The 20033-nt window shown below is 35.6% G+C and overlaps 1 protein-coding gene across 1 annotated transcript; it reads right to left on the bottom strand.

Annotated features, from left to right (window-relative positions):
- Positions 1 to 5165: 5165 nt before the first annotated feature.
- LOC132618670 (uncharacterized) lies at positions 5166 to 6570 on the bottom strand. The gene is made up of 3 exons (XM_060333690.1): positions 6286 to 6570; positions 5944 to 6169; positions 5166 to 5729 (listed from the first exon to the last, which is right to left on the bottom strand). Exons 1-3 carry the CDS (start codon positions 6514 to 6516, stop codon positions 5299 to 5301), a joined length of 888 nt encoding a protein of 295 aa, XP_060189673.1. The 5' UTR covers positions 6517 to 6570; the 3' UTR covers positions 5166 to 5298.
- Positions 6571 to 20033: the final 13463 nt, after the last annotated feature.

Below are 20033 nucleotides of genomic sequence, written 5' to 3' on the forward strand. Positions count from 1 at the left end.
CCTGATCAGTTGGCATTACATGATATGATATCGTCCCGGACGCGGGATGCCCGGACGCGGGATGTGTATATTTATGGTTAAATGGATCGGCTGCCGACGCCTCGGCAATATGAGATGTCCTATTTTATATGTATATGTATATGAACAAGGAAAGATTCTTAAAGGAAAGCTAAGTGCGCATAGCACCTGCCAAGGGTACATATATATACAGGTTATGTTTCTATCCCAGGACATGTGTTGTAACTCTCTTATGTCATTATACATGATTCATATTTTCTGTATATTACTATTCATGCCTTACATACTCGGTACACTATTCGTACTGACGTCCCTTCTTGTGGACGCTGCGTTTCATGCCGCGCAGGTCAGCAGACAGGCGGATTTGATACTTAGAAGCTCTACCAGCAGTGTTGACAGTGCTCCAGTTATTCCGGAGCCTCACTTCCTTGGTACTATTTTGTGTATATGTATTCGGGCACGGCAGTACTCAGCCCTTTCTATGTATAAGTGTACTACGTCTAGAGGCTCGTAGACAGATATGTACAGTTAGTTAAGTATAGTTAGGTATATGGTGTTTTGGCATGCTAATGTTAATGTATAAGTGATAACGAAGTTTATTAGTCTATGTTCAGAATGACGCCGCTAATGTTAATGTTCAAAAAAAAAATGGCTATGTTTACATGGCTTGCTAAGAGGTAAAGGTAAAACGATAGACAAGGGGTGCTCGGTACAAGTATCGGGTACTCGTCACGGCCCCTAGACGGGTCGTGACAACTGGTTGACCATTCCGGTTCTAATGTGATCTAAAATTAATTAAGAATTCACGTGATTATGTATTGAAGAAATAAAAGATTTTTCACGAATTTTTTTGTGCTACTTGTTCTCATGATAAATTGAACATTTTACTAGCTAAAGTTGTGATTGAATCCCTCAATTTTGGAACATAAAAAGGTGAATATGGGCCCGTTCACCTGCCATGTGGACCGTTTTACTATTATATGGTTTTATAGTTGTATCTATATTATGGTCACGTGTACATTTGGTAACTTGCAATTTAATATTTGGAAGATTGTTTGCCCAAATTGTTAAATTAAGAATATGTTTCCAGACTATGAAATTATGTTGATAATGATGGTTTATATCTAAGTTGGTTTAGCAAAAATTGGATGCCTCTAATTATAACTAAACAATTGGTTATGAGAACTAACCTCCCAAAGAGAGTTTTGATATGAGACGCCTTATTTAATATGTAGCATCGCTTGTATGCATCAAGCCAACAAGGTTCCCCAATCACAATTGGTTCAAGTTCTGGAACCAAATAATTCCCATATAAAAATGTGAATGTGTGATATATGAGCTAATTGCTCCACCAAAAGCACAAATATGGCTCCCAAATAAGGTTGGGGCAAATGTCAGATTCCCTAACATTAGGGGGAGAGATGATAAACAGCTGGAATAATAAATTATATATAATGAATTATCACCGGTATGATCCTCGTTTAAAATATAATTCAAGTTAACCGCTAGACGCATTTGTGGGCCAAAGTGAATGAAATATTCCAACTGGAAATGCTCCTAGTAGAATTAAAGTCCTTGAAGGGTAGAGTCTATGGTACGCCTGAAGCGTGGTAGACCCAACGACTCCTAAGTTAAAACTCCTTGAAGAAGGAGAGGAGCAAATGATCAAGATGGTCATGATAATAAGGCAAGTACTTTAAAAGAGCACCACAATATAACACTTCATAAAACCTTGGGAAAGGTTCGGATAGCTGAAAATGATGAAAAATGAAAAGATCTCAATAAGTTATGTCTCATTGGAACCGATATCAAATGATCGTTGACGGTATCTTTGATATAATGTAGCTCTCAACATTATAAATGGTGACGAAGATCTGGAATTCAAATCTGTCAAAAAACGGGGACAGATATATGATTGGCCAAATGAAAATGCGCAATTCAAGTATATTTGGTTTCATACGGTAAATGTGAAATATTTTGGAGCTAAAGTCCAAACACTTGAAGGTATAATGTCAGTGGGTTATCAAGAAATTTTTGTTTGAAAAGTGAAATGAAAAATAAATCCGTAAGATATAATGTACGGTTCGTGCCTTGTGGCATAAAGATTTTTTTCAAAAGTCCAGACATTATTGTACGGAGATGTCTTCTCATGTGATGGATGCAACGAGGTTTCATGCAGTCTGGCAATACATGAATAACTTGAATGCGTATAATGAAATATTTTCTTGTCTAGTTAGACAGTGAAGTTTATATGAAAATTGTTAAATGATTTAAAAGGTCTTAAAGCGATTCCATTGAGTACCCAGATGATTGTAAAATTGCTTAACATAAAGAAAGATCAATTTTGGATCTCATGAAAATTGTCAGAAAGTACCATCTTAGTGCAATTGGTGCACTGATGTATCCTGCTATTACTATCCATGAGATAATGTTTTTATTGATATGCAGGCAAGATATATCCTCACTTTTACCCGTAGAGACATCAGAGTGATCAAATAGTGATATAAATTTATTGATTCTAACCAATATTATCAAGATTTGTTGGTTATGAAATGCAAGACAGTTATATCATCCCTATAAAGTTCGAGCTCGAACAGATTATATGTGTGAGTATACACATATACGGGTGTTGTCATATCATTCGGCAGTCAGTTATTGCCTTCAAATATCAAAGGATTTTCCTTGAAGAATGAAGTTCCACTACATTATATGAAGACAATGTTACTTGAACATAATTCAATAGAAAGGATGATACATTGAAGGTGAAATGGCAGGAAATATAATTCGCGGAAAATTATTTTCACACTTGATCGTCAAAAGAGTGGTGAAAGCATATTCAAGAAATTCAAGTGACAAATTAGCATATTTATTAACTAAGGATTTACCAACCTCAACATTTGGAAAGTTGGTATACAAGAGTGGGATGCATCGTCTCCGGTAAATAAAGTGATGTTTTCATCAGGGGAGTAAAATACTCGCTGGACTGTTTTTCCATTAGCCAAATTTTTGTTCCATTGAGTTTTCCTGGTAAGGTTTTTAATGAGGCAGCTATCAAAGCGTATTATACTAGATATGTGTACTCTTCTTCAATAGGACGTTTTCCCACGAAATTTTTCTTAGTAATGTTTTAACGAGGCATATTATCTATTAATTAATGGACATCCAAGAAAAAGTGTTGTAAAATATATAAGTATATGTATGTCCATAAATATGTTACTTGGAGGCCAAGAACTAGTTACTAGAATTAGTTAGAAGGAAACCTCTAATTACAAAGGAACCAATATAGTTAGAATTGAATCACGTTAGTTTTGTTGCTTGGTGACGAAAAAGTTTTTTTTCTATAAATAGAAGAGTGTTTTCTTCTATTGTACACCAACAAAAAGTTATAATATAAAGTTTTCCCTTTCCTCCTAAAGCTTTTCTCTATATTCTTTGCAATGTATTATTTTATAACTTCCTTATAATATTGTTTATCTTTTCCTTCTAAACAAATTAGTAGTACAATTATTTTCCAATTAAAAATAAGTGCTACTTTTTTGTAGTTCTTGTCTAGCGATTTGATCGTCTACTCATGATATTTACTTAAAGTATAGATTAGCATAGCGGCTTGCCCCACGGTTTAATCTTTTCTATTAGTGGCTTAATTATGTGAGCAAATCAATTGTGAGTAGTGTCCCAAATTGTCCCTAAATTATGCTCATCACATACTTATAACTGAAACTTTTCCTCTATAATATTGACATTCTTATACTTGCTTTATTTTATTAGAAATACATGTTTGAACCTATACTCATGATATTTAATTAGAACAAACTCTGTCTTTGAGATTAGAAAAGAAACCAGTAAGCTAAGAAGTTTGAACACAAAATATTATCGAGTTTATAGAGAGAGATATATAAAATGTCTGTCATACAAAATGAAGTCCCAATTAATCTCACGAATTTGAAATGCTCAAAATTTTCTTCAAAGTAAGATCATTAAAATGAACAATTGGCGAGTATTTTATTTTTCTTTTAAGTCTTCAAGTAGCAGTGTGTCATCGGACTATAAATAAAGTGTAGCTTTTGGATGACACGATGGCTTCCAGGAAAGAAACCACCGAATTTAATTACTACTTAATTAAAGGTTTCATTTTCAGAATTATTATCGAAAGGCATTAACACAGCTAATATCAATGAATAACCTACCACTTCATAACTTTGATTATATCTTTATCATGATTATATCTTGGCCTTATATCTTTATCACTTTCGTTTCACTTTGTTTTTTTGGTCACTTTTACATTTTTTTTTACTAACTTAATCAAATAAATTCTTCAACTTTTCGCCTGTCTGATATGATGGCTTGACGAATGAATATATTCATAATTATTGTTGATAATGAGTCTACATTTTGTACGAACACAGCTTTGAGACTTGATCTGTCTTGATGATACCAAACATCAGTATTATGCGTTCCTAATTAACACAGTTTCCTTCATTTGGCAAAGATATATTATTAGAATTGGAGTAACATTTAAATACTAACCTTTAGGACTAATTAATAACTAAATGATCATTTAATGAGCATAAGTTTTTTATGTTTTCTTTTTCCTCTGAACGGGTTTTATTTTCATACATCTAAAAGCACAGCTTCACAGATCTAACTATATCTTCTGTAATACATTGGAGAGCAATTGTCTCAAAACTCCATATTATTCTTCCCTCGTTGGTAAACAAAGCAAAAAGAGTGTTCCCTGGTCACAATGTTCAGTCTGTATTTTTTCCTAAAATATTTCCATTTAAAGCCTCCAGAAAGGTGCAGCGTACTAGTTTACCAACACGTACACTACATTTCGGCGTCCTTAAATCTTGATATTGAACTTTATGATTTGAGTTCAAAATTCTACAACATTTTATTTAATTTATTGGATTTGAAAATTATTATTCGTACTTATTTAATAGATTCTTTAACAGACATAAATTTAAGTTAAAATTACTGAATTCGGCTGAACCTATAATTTATACACGACTAGTTCATCGCTTCGCGATCCTTGTGGATACAATAGAAATATTCTATATATATAAAACGAATTGTCCGAGATTTCAAAAGCAAAATAGGAATATACTAATATACTGTAGTATACTAACTAGAAAATTTGACGCCGGTATCAAATAACTTTGATGTTTATCGGAAATAATCTGTCTATATCCCACAAAAGTAGAGGTAATGTCTGCATACATCTTAACCTCCCCAGACCCCATTTGTGGGATTACACTGGATATGTTATTATTGTTATTATCAAATAACTTTGATCGTGGCACAAAGCAACCCCGGTGGTGGCAGCAAGCTATCAAGCAAATCGAAAGTGAGCATAGAAGCCTTCGGCCTTGGCAAACGCTGCAAATTGTTCACCGGAAAAATTGGCTCCAGCTTAATCTCCGGCGAGCCGAGATACTTAGCTTGCATATATTTATGCTTCCTCCATGGAGCCATGTGCATCTTGTTTTCCTTCATGCATTTCTTTGAAGCACAACACAGTATTTTAATTAAATTTCGAAGCCTCTCAACCTTTCCTACGTATACTTCAGGCAACTGTTTAACTAGGCGATTGTAGTCTTCGTTGGCACGTGCCATTTCGAATTCTCCCCGGAAATTCAACTCTATGATCACCTTCATTTCTCCATTTCTTGAACTTGCGTTTTGCACCACTTCCATGTATGTGTTTTCACCTTTAAAAGGAAAAACAATAAGCACAGAAGATTTAGCCATTTTACTTTGGTTTTTAGGTCGAATCAGAACAATAAAGGGCTGAAACTGAGTGAATCGTGACAACAAGGTCATTCTGCCACTTATAATACCCCATCACATATTTAAGTCATGCGCAATTTTTTTTTGTATAAATCAACATTTTGTATTTGCAAAGAGATAGGAGGTGTCGGGTACCTGATGGAATTCCGGTTGAGCTTTTCCACTTGGACTTGCAAATGTAACAATTGAAACCTGCGTTTATAAGGCGTTCCGTGATTTCTTTTTGCATACATTTCCGACAACTATCCATCACCATTTTCCTACAGGTGCAATTGATGCCACTTGATTTCAATTCTTTTAAAGCCCCCTTTGTTGCTTTTCTGACTCTCGATTCAAAAGAAGTTGTCCTGCACAATGTTGTCTAGAAAAAAAATACATTGTAAGTAAGAGGGACGAATTTAATTAATTTCTACGTATATTATTTTCAAAGAAGAAAAAGTGGTAGTTTAAATTGGTACTATTGTAAAAAGATGGTACCTGAAGAAGCTCCTCTTGTGATGCCCAAAACAACTTATTCTTTTCAGTATTGTTAACATTATTTTCATCTTCCTCTTCTTCGTCCATTATATCTCCACTGCTATAGCTAATACTCGACTCTAACGAACTTTTTGATGACTCAAACTCGAGACTCTCGTCTAAGAACCCAAATATAAGACCATCAGGGTCATCGGATTGCTTCATCGGAATTTTAGACACTTTTCCGGCCATCTTAACTATACTTTTTAAGACTAATTTCTCTACTCATATACTCAATTAGGCTAATTTTATTTGCCCTATGATTTTTGTGGCAAGAATTTGTTAGTTCTTATAAAGTGCAGCATTGGGACCCATTGGAACCCACTTGATCCAGGTGGACGAATTATTCCCCACGCATATGCGTATCAATTTTCACTTGTTTATTTGGCTGGTTATCATTATGGGATGTGTTTAATTAACTTAGGCGCATATTCACCGTGTATAATATTTGACTGACTACAACTATAGATGACTGTATACGAGTAAGATTTCAATTTTGTAACTTGAAAAGTACAACAAATTAGCAAAATAAAATTAAAGTTGCAACTTGCGGCAGTGTAGCTTCGAGAGGATTAAGGCTGATCTTGTATAGCTGGATTTTCCAATACTCGTCGTCAGTCGTCAGCTTGGAAATTTAATTAATTGGCTGTTAATTAATTAAAAGATTCCTTGAAGAAAAATTTTGGCATGCAAATATTAATTAAGTACCGCTTGCGGAAATCATAATTGTTAGCGCGGAAACGATAAAAACACAGTAATTAACCTGGTTCGGATCGATGTGATCCTAGTCCACGGAGAACGGCCGACACTTATATTAAAATCAAGGGAGAAAGTAAGTTACAAGATTGAATACTCTTAGGTTCTATGTTCTATCCTTAATAAATCCTAGCTAGCATGTATTTATACTACTAGGTCTAATTCATTACGAGAAAGGATCTAAATCCCAATCACACTCGAAAACCAACAAAGAAAAAAAGTTTCCTTTTATTTCTTTCCTCTTTTGAGTAGGAATTGGCTTGAATATCTTCTCAACTTCACAATCTCCACCTTGAGATGAATTTCGAGCTTCCATATGACGTCATTCAGTCCAATGTCTCTAAGCCTACGTGAGCTAACTCCGTGTAGGAAACAAGAGACACTAACCGAAACTTTGTACATACTAGTCGCTCTACCTTGCCCTGCTGTTCTCCATCCTGACGCATCAGTTGATGCGAACTCCTGCCAAATTCATACAACGATTGAACTTGACAAGAGAAACTACCTTGGTCAACATATCCTCTGCGTTGTCGTTTGTGTCAACCTTCAAGACCTTAACTGTGCCTTGTTCAACCACATCACGAATAAAATGAAATCTGATATCAATGTGTTTGGTGCGATCATGAAATCTCTAATTTTTTATCAAGTGAATAGCACTCTAGCTATCATATTTTAGAGTTGGTTCATGTTGAACCCTACTCAATTCTGACACCAAAACTTTCAACCATATAGCCTCCTTTACTGCTTCTGCTGCTGCCATATATTCAGCTTCTGTTGTGGACAAAGCAACTATAGACTGGAGAGTTGCCTTCCAACTTATGGCACTACTTGTAAGAGTAAAGATATAGCCTGTTGTTGATCTCCTTCTATCAAGATCACCTGCAAAATCAGAATCCACGTAACCAAGGATCGAGAAGCCTTCATTTCTCAACCCACAAAAAGTTAGACCAACATTCGAAGAACCTTTAAGATATCTCAATATCCACTTAATTGCTTCCTTATGCGTCTTACCCGGATTAGACATGAATCGACTTACCACACTCACTGCTTGAGCAATATCAGACCGAGTGCAAACCATAACATACATAATGCTACCAACTGCACTAGAATAAGGAACTTTTGACATGTACTCCACATCTTCCTTTGATTACAGTGCCACCAAAGAAGAAAGTCTGAAATGTTGTGCTAACGGTAAAGTAACGGGTTTACATTTATTCATGCCAAACCTCTAAACTACCTTCTCAATATACTTTTTCTGTGAGAGATGTACCTCACCGTTCTTCATGTGAATCTCCATTCCAAGAATTTTCTTAGCTTCACCTAAATCTTTCATGTCAAACTCCTTACTTAGCAGTTTCTTCAAATCATTTATCTCTGTCATACTATTAGCAACAATAAGCATATCATCAACATATAACAGTAAATAAATAGTTGAATTTCCAGATACCGTCATGTGATACACGCAGCTATCAAATGCACTTCTCGAGAAACCTTTAGTAATCATGAATGCATCAAATCTCTTATACCACTGTCGTTGTGACTGTTTCAAACCATATAAAGATTTCTTCAATTGACGAACCTGGTCTTCTTTTTCTTCAATAAGGAAATCCTCGGGCAGATTCATGAAGATCACCTCTTCAAGTACACCATGTAAGAATGTAGTCTTGACATCAAGTTGATGAAGCTTCAAGTCATATTGGGCAACCAAAGCTAGTACCAAACGAATTGAGCTATACTTCACGACTGGTGAGAAAATCTCATTGTAGTCGATTCCCTCCTTCTGACAAAAACCCTTAGCAACCAATCTCACTTTGAATCTAGCATCTTCTACACTCAGAATGCCATCCTTTTTTCTGAAGACCCATTTGCAACCAACAGTTCTCTTCCCCTTTAGTAGACTCACCAAATCCCATGTCTAATTCTTGTGCAGAGACTCCATCTCTTCGGTCATGGCTAACCGCCATTGATCAGCTTCACCGCACATAGTAGCTTTTGTATAGCTTGAGGGTTCCAGATCCTTTATTTCCTCCTCGGCAGTAGCTAATGCATAGTCCACAAGATTAGCTTGCGAAGGTTGAGGATAATATTTTGGATTAGGCTTCGGAGTTCGTTTGTCCCTTCCAGTAGCTATACTGTATGGTTCACCTTCAGGTACTACTGTGTGAGCTTTTTCATTGTCTGACTCCACCTGAGTGACTTGATCCTCCTGCTCGGTGAGCTTCACATTTTCCTCCACCGTTTTTGTTATAAAAACTCTGTCCTGCAAACTCAATAGAAGTCTTACAGGATCAAGCATAGAGGCCTCATCAAAAGTAACATCTCTACTGATTACAAACTTAAAAGGATCTAAACTCCATATTCTATATCCTGTTATCCCTTCAGCATATCCCATAAATATACCTTTTCGAGATCTAGGTTCTAGTTTTCCATCACTTACATAATAATATACGGGACATCCAAAGATTCTTAAGTACGAGTAATCAGACGGTTTACCTGACCATACCTCATTTGGAGTTTTGAAGTCAATCGCCGACGCTGGAGAACGATTAACAACATAACAAGTAGTATTTACTGCTTCCGCTCAGAACTCCTTAGGCACCCTGGCATTAGAGAGCATACATCATGTTTTCTCAAGAAAAGTGCGGTTCATCCTTTCAGCTACTCCATTCTGTTGTGGTGTATGCCTAACAGTTCTATGTCTCAATACAACATGAATCTTGCAGAAGTTGTCAAACTCTTCATTTCAAAACTCCAAGCCGTTATCTGTTCGAAGACATTTAATCTTTCTGCCAACATATTTTCAATTAATGTCTTCCAGTTTTTTAAATTATCAAAGACATCACTTTTAGCCTTTAAGAAGTATACCCAACCTTGCGTGAAAAATCATCAATGAAAGTAAGAAGATACCTTTTTCCACCCTTAAATGGAACCTGAGATGGATCCCATAAATCTGAATGAATGTAGTCAAGTACCCTTTCGGTTTTGTGTTTGCCTGTGCTAAAGCTGACCTGTTTCTGCTTTCCAAGGACACAATTCTCACAAAAATCAAGTGTACTAATCTTCTCACCTTTCAAAAGGTGTCGGTTGCTCAAAATTGCCAACCCCCTCTCGCTCATGTGACCTAATCTTATGCCACATCATAGTCTTGTCATCATCTGATAACTGTGAGGATGCAGCATTCGCACTACCTAGAATGGTGCTGCCCATAAGTACATAAAGACCACCCTCTAGTTTGGCCTTTAACATGACCAGAGAACCCTTGGTCACCTTGTAGATTCTACCTTCACCTGCATGCTTGTATTTGAGCTTATCAAGAGTACCAAGAGAGATCAGATTCTTTTTCAGATCGGGAACATATCGAACATTAGACAATGTTCTTATGATGCCGTCATGACATCGTATACGGGCTGAACCAATGTCTGTTATTTCATATACTGCATCGTTCCCCATAAGTACAGTCCCACTCGTCTGCTCGTAACTAGTAAACCAATCTTTTCTGAAGCACATGTGAAAGGTACAAGCTGAATCTAAAATCCACTTGTGTGTCTGAATGTCATCTATTGAAGCAGTTAGCATATAATCTTCTCCAAATGTATGAGCTACCTGAACCGTAGATGCAGTGGCTGTTGTTTTATCAGTCTTCTTATTCGGGCAATCCCTCTCAAAGTGACCCTTTTGATGATAACCCCAACATTCAGCATCCTTCCTACTCACCCTTTTCCTAGACTTTGACCTAGCTACTGATTTGCCTCTCCCTATTTGGGTCGAGCGACCTCTAATCGTCAAACCCTTACCATGGTCCTCTTTCTCACCATTGTTGAAATGGTTTCTTAATTAATCTAAATTTAATGCATGTCTTACCATCTGTAACGTGACCACCTCCTTACTGTACATCATTGAATTAACAATGTTTTTGTACGCCGGTGATAATGAAAATAATAGAGTGCAGGCTAGTTCTCCATCTCCCACTTTAATATCAGCATGAGTAAGATCCATAGCCAATTTATTAAAAGCATCAAGATGATCCTGTAAAGTTGTACCTGTCTTCATCTTGAAGGTGTGTAAACGCTGCCTTGACAACATTCTAGTTGTTACTGATTTCTTCTGGTAGAGATCTTCAAGTTTCTTCCACAAATTCGCAGTTGTTTTCTCGGTACTGACTTCACATAACACGCTGTCTGATAAGGATAATTGAATTGTGCTAAACGCATCCATCTCAATCTTCAGTTTCTCGGCCTCTTTCGTATTTTCGGGATATGAGTCGTCCAAAGCATAGACTGATCCTTCTCTCGGTAACAACGCCATGATCTTGATCTTCCAGATGTTGAAGTTATTACTTCGCCCATCAAAATTCGCTACCTCAAACTTCATAGATGCCATAGTCTCCTTGTCTCCTAGATCTCACGACCTGTAGGCTTTGATACCAATTGTTAGCATGGAAACGATAAAAACACAGTAATTAAATCGATGTGATCCTAGTCCACGGAGAACGGCCGACACTTTTATTAAAATCAAGGGAGAAAGTAAGTTACAAGATTGAATACTCTTAGGTTCTATATTATGTCCTTAATAAATCCTAGCTAGCATATATTTATACTACTAGGTCTAATCCTTTCCTAGAAAGGATCTAAATCCCAATCACACTCGAAAACCAACATAGAAAAAAAGTTTCCTTTTATTTCTTTCCTCTTGTAAGTAGGAATTGGCTTGAATATCTTCTCAACTTCACAATAATCTATTTAATGTTTCTAACACTATATATTTAAAATTTCGATTTTGAAAATGTCTCTTTTAGTAACAATTACCAACTGTGTTCATGCATGCCAATCCTAATCTCTTTTCTACTTTTTATATATGTGTGGCACTGTGAGTGTGTGCGCGCGCTTCTGAAAGATACAGACAGCCAAAGCAAACTTCATTGGTCGATACTGAACAACTAAAACTACTTCATTGGTCAATTAATTAAACAACTTGATTGTGAGTGTCTTTGGAAAAAGATATTTGTTATTCATGAGAGGGGCGTCCTCTTTCTCTCTCTCTTTTTTTTTTCTTTTTTTTTTTTTTTTACTCCAGTTTCAAATATTAATTTGTTCTAATAAATTGAAGTTATTTTACAATATTTGACGTTAGAAATTATTTGTTGTTTTCTCAAATTTTACAATATCTGACGTTAGAATAATTTGTCATAGAGTGCTAATTAAGCGAGATGCTTAGGGAGGAGATACCGTTAACATAGTAGATTCTGCAAATCTGTGTAACTAGAAGCAGAATTTTAGTAGGAATATGATTTGTTAAGGCGAATAAATGTAGATCAGGAACCAGAATATTCATTTAAATTTGTTGCCAGAATGTCATTTTACGACTTACGTTCTTGCTACTCTTAGTACTATTATTTACTCCCAAGAAAAGAATTAGTATGTTGGCCGTGAAAATAGTGGCACGCAGACACAATCACATGTAATTAGTATAATACTGGTATCTAGGAAGCATCAACAATGTGTATGAGCGGCTTCTAGTTTTTTTTTTTTTTTTTTTTTTCCTTGGGTCCTATGTTGTTCCACAATATGCTTTTAGCATATTCTTTTATATAAGATCCAATCAGCTGTGATCACTTCGCCAGCTAAATATAATACATCATGGAGTCATTGTTGGTACTACTTGTTATTGCTTCTCTTATTGTGTAATTACAACTTGTTCAGCAGATTAATTAGACTTGGCTTCATGATATTTTTTTTTTTTGGCTTATGATACCATACAACAGTTGGCGTTGTATAATATATCACGAGTAATTAATTAGTACTAGGTGTTAGAGTTGTGTGTAATTAGTACTTATGTGAGCGGTTTCTAGTTTTCTAAGGTCGTACGTATAAAATGCTTTTAGCATATTCTTATGTTTAATGGTCCAATCAGTGATGACTTTACCAAATATTCTTCCTTCCTCCTGCTCTCGTCCTACTAGTGGAAATAGATTTAGAACTTAAAAACAAGTATGCACCTTTTAATATGTACACATGCTTTAAAGAATTTTTTTAAAAAAAATATATACATATAGTTCAATTTCGAGACAATGAATGCATCAGCATCTAGCCATCTAGTGTTTGTACATTACTGTAGACTTGCATATGCTAATGTGACACAAGCGTATATCCTTAAGTGTAATCTTCTTTCTTTCTATTCAGCATGAATGCCTAAAATAAGCATGCAATATTGGACATATTTGAGCCACAGAATTCAAATTATTGTTGACAGAGTCGGACTCAGAATTTGATCTGATCTTTATGGTACTGAATTTTAGAATATTATATATATAGTGATTTTAAGTATTAGTAATTAGATTTTAAATCAAATTTTGTATATATATTTAGTGAATTCTTAATAGTTAACACATATATAAAGTTTGAGCCAAGACTGTTTGAGTTCTTCTAACTAACCATATATATATCTGATAGCCTACATTACATTAATTCACCCTTGGTAGCTAAAGAATCATCACGATAAGAACAGTTAGATCTTCTTCTCTTACCCCTTCTTAAGTCAACACGGTTTTCATTTGATTAGTCATGTTCCCTGAAAATATTGTTTATAACTTATTTTGGAAGCTGTAGTTCAAATTATTAACACTTTCTTAATTAACTTGGGAAAAAATTTCAGTTACTACCGAGAGTGAGAAAGGAGAAAAATAAGTTAACGATATATGTAGCCATGTCGCTCATGATATGTAGTATCTTAACTAAGCCTGAGCATCTACTGTCTAGAGTAAAGGAAATCGGCTTTCTATGGTCTAGAGCATCCACGTCCAAGTATGAATTATTTATTGATCCGATAGACCTCGATCCTATAGTTAAACTGTATATGACAGTGAAAAAGAGTTATAAGATAATTAACTATGAACTTTCCACCTAAAGTTATTAGATAAATGGCACTGTCTCACTTAAAGTAATTAGATAAAGGCCACTTTCTTGTTGTTTATTAAGGAAAAAAATGACACTTTTTTTCTGTTTCTCTTCTTGATCTGATGCCAGGATGGTACTTAGGAACATTTTTGGATTAAGTGGAAAAAACTAAAGGTGGGGAAACAAGTTGCAAGATTTTAAACCAATAAGGAGACCCAATGGCTTTAGATGATCAACAATCATAGAGGCAAAGTGGGCTAATGATAAGAAGCAAGAAAAACAAATTTAATTTTTCATGTATAATATATGTCGCTCTTAAGTCTATGTGTTGCCTAGCACATTATGTCCACATTGAAAGCCAGATAAGGTTTAATGAGATGAAACATTTGTTAGCGCTAATATTTTAATGATGACAAGTTGTGTTATTGTGAAGATTGATACTCAAGAGTGGGCACCTTCTTTTGGGATGGTCTTTAAATTTTGCCCCTCATATTTGCGGTCTTTAAATTTTGCCCCTCATATTTGTGGTTTTTAAGTTTTGCCCTTAGCTTGGATACCTGAGGTTCTGGGTTCGAATCCCCGCTCAGGCATAAAATAAAAAATAAAAAAAATCGCAAGGCAAGGCTGGAGGGAGTGTATGCCGGATCCGGCATAAAGTCCTTAAGGAAAAACTAAAGTTATGCCGGAGGGGACATAACTTTTCCTCAAGGCATAGTTTTAGTTATGCCTTACGGGGCAAAACTTTTTCATAAGAAACTATGCCTTATGGGGTAGACTTTTAATTAAGGCATAACCAAAAGTATGCCTCATAAGGCAGAATTTTTCCTTAAGGCAAACTTTTAGTGTTGCCTTAATGAAAAGTTTCGTCTTATGGAGCATACTTTTAGTTATATTTTATGGGGCACACCTTTAGTTAAGGCATAACTAAAAGTATGCCCCATAAGACGGAACTTTTCCTTAAGGCATAATTAAAAGTTTGTCTTGAAAAGTAAAAAAAATAAAATATATGTCTCAAAGCAAAGTCTGCCCCCTCCGGCATAACTTTAGTTTTTCCTTAAGGATTGTATGCCGGATCCGGCATAAAGTCCTTAAGGAAAAACTAAAGTTATGCCGGATGGGGCATAACTTTTCCTCAAGGCATAGTTTTAGTTATGTCTTATGGGGCAAAACTTTTCCATAAGGAACTATGCCTTATGGGACAGACTTTTAATTAAGGCATAACCAAAAGTATGCCTCGTAAGGCAGAATTTTTCCTTAAGGCAAACTTTTAGTGTTGCCTTAATGAAAAATTCCGCCTTATGGGGCATACTTTTAGTCATATTTTATGGGGCACACTTTTAATTAAGGCATAACTAAAAGTATGCCCCATAAGGCGGAACTTTTCCTTAAGGCATAATTAAAAGTTTGTCTTGAAAAGTAAAAATAACAAAATATATGTCTCAAAGCAAAGTCTGCCCCCTCCGGCATAATTTTAGTTTTTCCTTAAGGATTGTATGCCGTATCCGGCATAAAGTCCTTAAGGAAAAACTAAAGTTATGCCGGAGGGGGCATAACTTTTCCTCAAGGCATAGTTTTAGTTATGCCTTATGGGGCAAAACTTTTCCATAAGGAACTATGCCTTATGGGGCAGACTTTTAATTAAGGCATAACCAAAAGTATGCCTCATAAGGCAGAATTTTTCCTTAAGGCAAACTTTTAGTGTTGCCTTAATGAAAAGTTCTGCCTTATGGGGCATACTTTTAGTTATATTTTATGGGGCACACCTTTAGTTAAGGCATAACTAAAAGTATGCCCCATAAGGCGGAACTTTTCCTTAAGGCATAATTAAAAGTTTGTCTTGAAAAGTAAAAAAAATAAATATATGTCTCAAAGCAAAGTCTGCCCCCTCCGGCATAACTTTAGTTTTTCCTTAAGGATTGTATGCCGGATCTGGCATACACTCCCCCCAGCCTTGCCTTGCGAAATTATTTTTTTATTTTATGCCTGAGCGGGGGTTCGAACCCAGAACCTCAGGTATTCAAGCGAAGGGCAAAACTTAAAGAACACAAATATGAGGGGCAAAATTTAAAGACCACCCAAAAGAAGGGCAATCCGTGCAAAAAAAATGCTCAAGAATTGCCAGAAGCCCAATGAAGAATAACAAAGCAATAGGCCCAAGTTGAATCAAGAAGATCCACAGGCTCACAAACTTTTTATTGTGCGGATTGCCCTTTATTTGGGGTACTCTTTAATTTTTGCCCTTCAAATTGGTGGTCTTTAAATTTTACTCCTCGCCTAACACTCCAAGATTGTGGGTTCGAACCTCAATTCAATTAAAAAAAAATCGCAAGGCGAAATTTTGCAAATCTGCCCAGCAAAATTCTGCCCACAGGCAGAATTTGCACGGGCAGAATTTCTGCCTGAAGGGCAGAATTTAAAGACCACCATTTTGAGGGTTAAAAATTAAAGACCACCCCAGAAAAGGGCAATCCTGCAAATAGCCCGCTGATAAATCAGTCGGCCCATTGTAGAAGGTTAACTTCATTTGAGTTAACTAACAGCAGGATCCTACACCTAAAACGAAAGGAGATTTGTAGACGCTTCCTCATTAATGAGGAAAATCAAGGAAGTCTTCTATTAAGGAAACCACAACTGGTGATTGAGAATCAAGTATCAAGCAGATGGACTCACAAGGAAAGGTGATCAGAAGAAAACCAATCAAGAAGTCCACAAGGAAAAGATCAATCAATAATAAAAGCTCTTACTTCATTCATGGAAAATAATGATCCTCAATATTCGTATTTTCCAAGCATCAAATCTCTTGGGTTGCTTTCTCTGCTTAGAAGAGCCTAAACGACTACAACATATCAAATACTTGCTCCAATCAGACGAAGAAGATGTACTTCGTCTCAACCTTCACATACTCTTTGCTCTACTTTTCATAAACATTGTAATTCTGAGAGAGCTGCTGTGTAAACAAAAAAAAAGAGGAGAGATTTATTTTTAAGTTGGTGAGACATTGTATCGAAAGATTACGAGAGTTTGAGTGTAGACGTAGAAGCTTCATTCAAACTAACCTTTATACGAAACATTCACTTAAAGAGCTGCAGAGATCACCCTTGCAACCCAAGGGGACTGGACGTAGAATTCATTTTTAATCTGAACCAGTATAAACATCGCGTGTCAATTAATTTCTGCTATTTACTTTCTACTTAGCTTGTAAGCAGTCGACTAGTTACTCTAAACAGTCGACTCCCTAAAGCAAAAATTTACAATTAACCCCCCCCCCCCCCCCCCCTCTCCACCGCCCCTCCTCCTTGCACTTTCAACATTCTGTCATATTACCAATAGACTCCCTAAAGCAAAAATTTACAATTCACCCCCCCCCCCCCTCCCCTCTCCACCGCCCCTCCTCCTTGCACTTTCAACATTCTGTCATATTACCAATAGAAATTGATTTTTGTGCTAGACAGCTTACATCATTAATTAAGATGACCAGCAATAACAGGAAGAAAAAAAATAGGAATTAGCGACGGACAATTTTTATTTTTAAATAATTATAACAAAAATTCGTTGCTAATTCTATTTAACGACGAACCAATAACGAATTATAAGAAAATCCTATTAGCTACGGGTATTTGGCGACAGATTAGCAATGAATTTCGTAGCTAACTTTTATTTTTTTATAGTTATTATGGTATTTTCTTAAGTTCGTAACAAAGAAAAACGTAGCAAATAACTTGTTATAACTGGTAAAAGTACATAATAATGTAAAAATTCTTTACATTATGTATTAGCCCTTTATCTTAAGATAAAATTCTGAGTTTGCAGAACAGTTAGACAAGTTTTTAATTTAAGCACATAGCACAATATTTATTACAGCAATCGAACACCAGCAAAGATTATCTACCATTTCTTTATAGAACTCTTTTCACCTGTAAGACCAATAGCATAATGACATAATAGTCACTGATCAGTTTGCTAAGTGGTCTCAGTACTAGTTTGGATAATTAAATGCTTGTCAATTAGGATTAGGTAACTAATGGTGAGTGGGAAACACTTGAATCTTATCTTTAGCTATTCATAAAAAGCTATAATGAAGCTAAAAGAATATTGTTATTTTTCCTTTACAGAGATTCCTTAAGAATCCGTCCAGTTTATGAATCTTGCGACCTTTAAGTTGTTGCCCTAACAATTATTCAGATTCACATTTTCGATCTTAGATACTACGCAATCAGTGGCGGAATTAGAATTTTTACTACGGGGTGTCAAAATATAAAAAAGTAAATATACGATAAAATTAAGGGGGTTTAACACATAGTATATATTCATAAAAAAGTTTTTTTAACGTATTTACACAGTGTAATTTTTCAGTGAAGCGGTTGACACCCCTTCGATGCATGTGGCTCCGTCACTGTACGCAATAACAGACCATTTTGTGTACTAACCTTCTCACAACTTCAATACTCCCTTCATTCTAATTTATGTGGCATGATTGAATAAGCACAACAACAACATACCCAGTATAATTCCAAAAGTGGGGTCTGAGGAGGGTAAGATATATGCAGACCTTACCTCTATCTTTGGATAAAGATAAAAGAAATTTTAAAAAATATGTGATCATAATTCATAAACATGGCATAACATAAATATGGTTTTAAAACTTTTGAAATTTGTGATGTTAAATATTCTCATACCATTTGTGTGACTATAAAAGCTTCTCGACTCTAATTAAAGATAAATGATAGATTTAAGCTTAATTATTTCTAAACTTAGAAATTTGTCATTCTTCCGGAACGGATTAAAAAGTACTTAAATATTACCACATGAACCAAAACAGGAGTATATTGTATGTGTGAATGAAATAGAATAGTACATTGTCTAGTTGGCTAACCTAACTATGAATTTCTATCAATGTCGGGATAGACAGAGGGTCTAGGATAGTACGCTATCGAAGTAAGACTGGGGTACATTAACGAAGTTAGACCGAAATGAATATACATGGAGCTATGTCAACATACGTACATATTGTTTGATTAAACAATCAGGTATAAGTTATACCACGCTACATATCATTCACTCAGCTCATGACCAAAAAAGAAATGCGGTGAACGTGGATCGAACACGTGACCTTCAGATCTTCAGTCTGTCGCTCACCAAACTGAGCTATCCCCGCAAGGATGTGAGAATGGCCTGGTATCGAACTCAGGCTTGTACCGTGGCAGGGTACAATTCTACCGCTATACCTAGGGGTGTCAAATGGGCGGGTTGGGCTGAAATTGGCCTAATAAAAAAGGGTTGAGCTAATAAATGGGTTGGGCTAACATTGGCCCAAAAGTTATTAGGGCTGAGCTAATAAATGGGTTGGGCTAACATTGGCCCAAAAGTTATTTGGGCTGAATTGGGTTGGGCTGAACTGGACTAAAAATGGGTTGGGTCATGACCCGCCCAACTTGACCCAGTTTTTTTGAAGGGTCTATTTTCTAGAAATACATTTTTCGCAAAAAATATTTTTCTGAAAATTATTTTTACGGATTTTTTGTGGAAAATATTTTTTAAGAAAACAATTTTCGTGTTAAATATTTTTCGAGAAAAACATTTTCCGTGAAAAATATTTCCCTTCATATTGAACACACCACAAACTTATAAAATACATGATGCAAGAAAAGTGTATATATTAAACAAATAAACTAAATCTCAAGCAATAAACCCAAATTTAAGTAAATCTTAAAAATGGGTTAGAATTGGGCTAATATTGGATTAAGTTGAAGATCACTTTAAAAGGGTTATGTTGGGTTGGGCTGAAATCAGCCCAATATAAAATTATCTTGAGCTCAACCCATAAAAGTTTGGGCTGGTTAGGCGGGTCATCACCTTTTGGGCTAAATTTGACACCCCTAACTAGACCACTGGTCCTGTGTGGTCAACAAATATGATATTCACTTTTTATTATTATTTCTAATTCTAATTTCTAATATACATTAATATCCGTTGATAATAATATGTTTTGCGCTTCTTCAATTAATTACTTCAAGGTCTTTAATCCAAACGATGTATTCCACCATTGAGTTCTTTAATGTT

The sequence above is a fragment of the Lycium barbarum genome, chromosome 11 (genome assembly GCF_019175385.1).
Source record: "Lycium barbarum isolate Lr01 chromosome 11, ASM1917538v2, whole genome shotgun sequence".
NCBI lineage: Eukaryota > Viridiplantae > Streptophyta > Magnoliopsida > Solanales > Solanaceae > Lycium > Lycium barbarum.

Bases quoted from the DNA above. Each gene is read 5' to 3' on its own strand.
- LOC132618670 (XM_060333690.1), bottom strand. From the start codon at position 6,516: ATGGCCGGAAAAGTGTCTAAAATTCCGATGAAGCAATCCGATGACCCT. The intron at 6,170-6,285 runs GTACCATCTTTT...TTTTTTTTCTAG, and splicing joins CACAAGAGGAGCTTCTTCAG to ACAACATTGTGCAGGACAAC. The intron at 5,730-5,943 runs GTACCCGACACC...TTCCTTTTAAAG, and splicing joins CTCAACCGGAATTCCATCAG to GTGAAAACACATACATGGAA.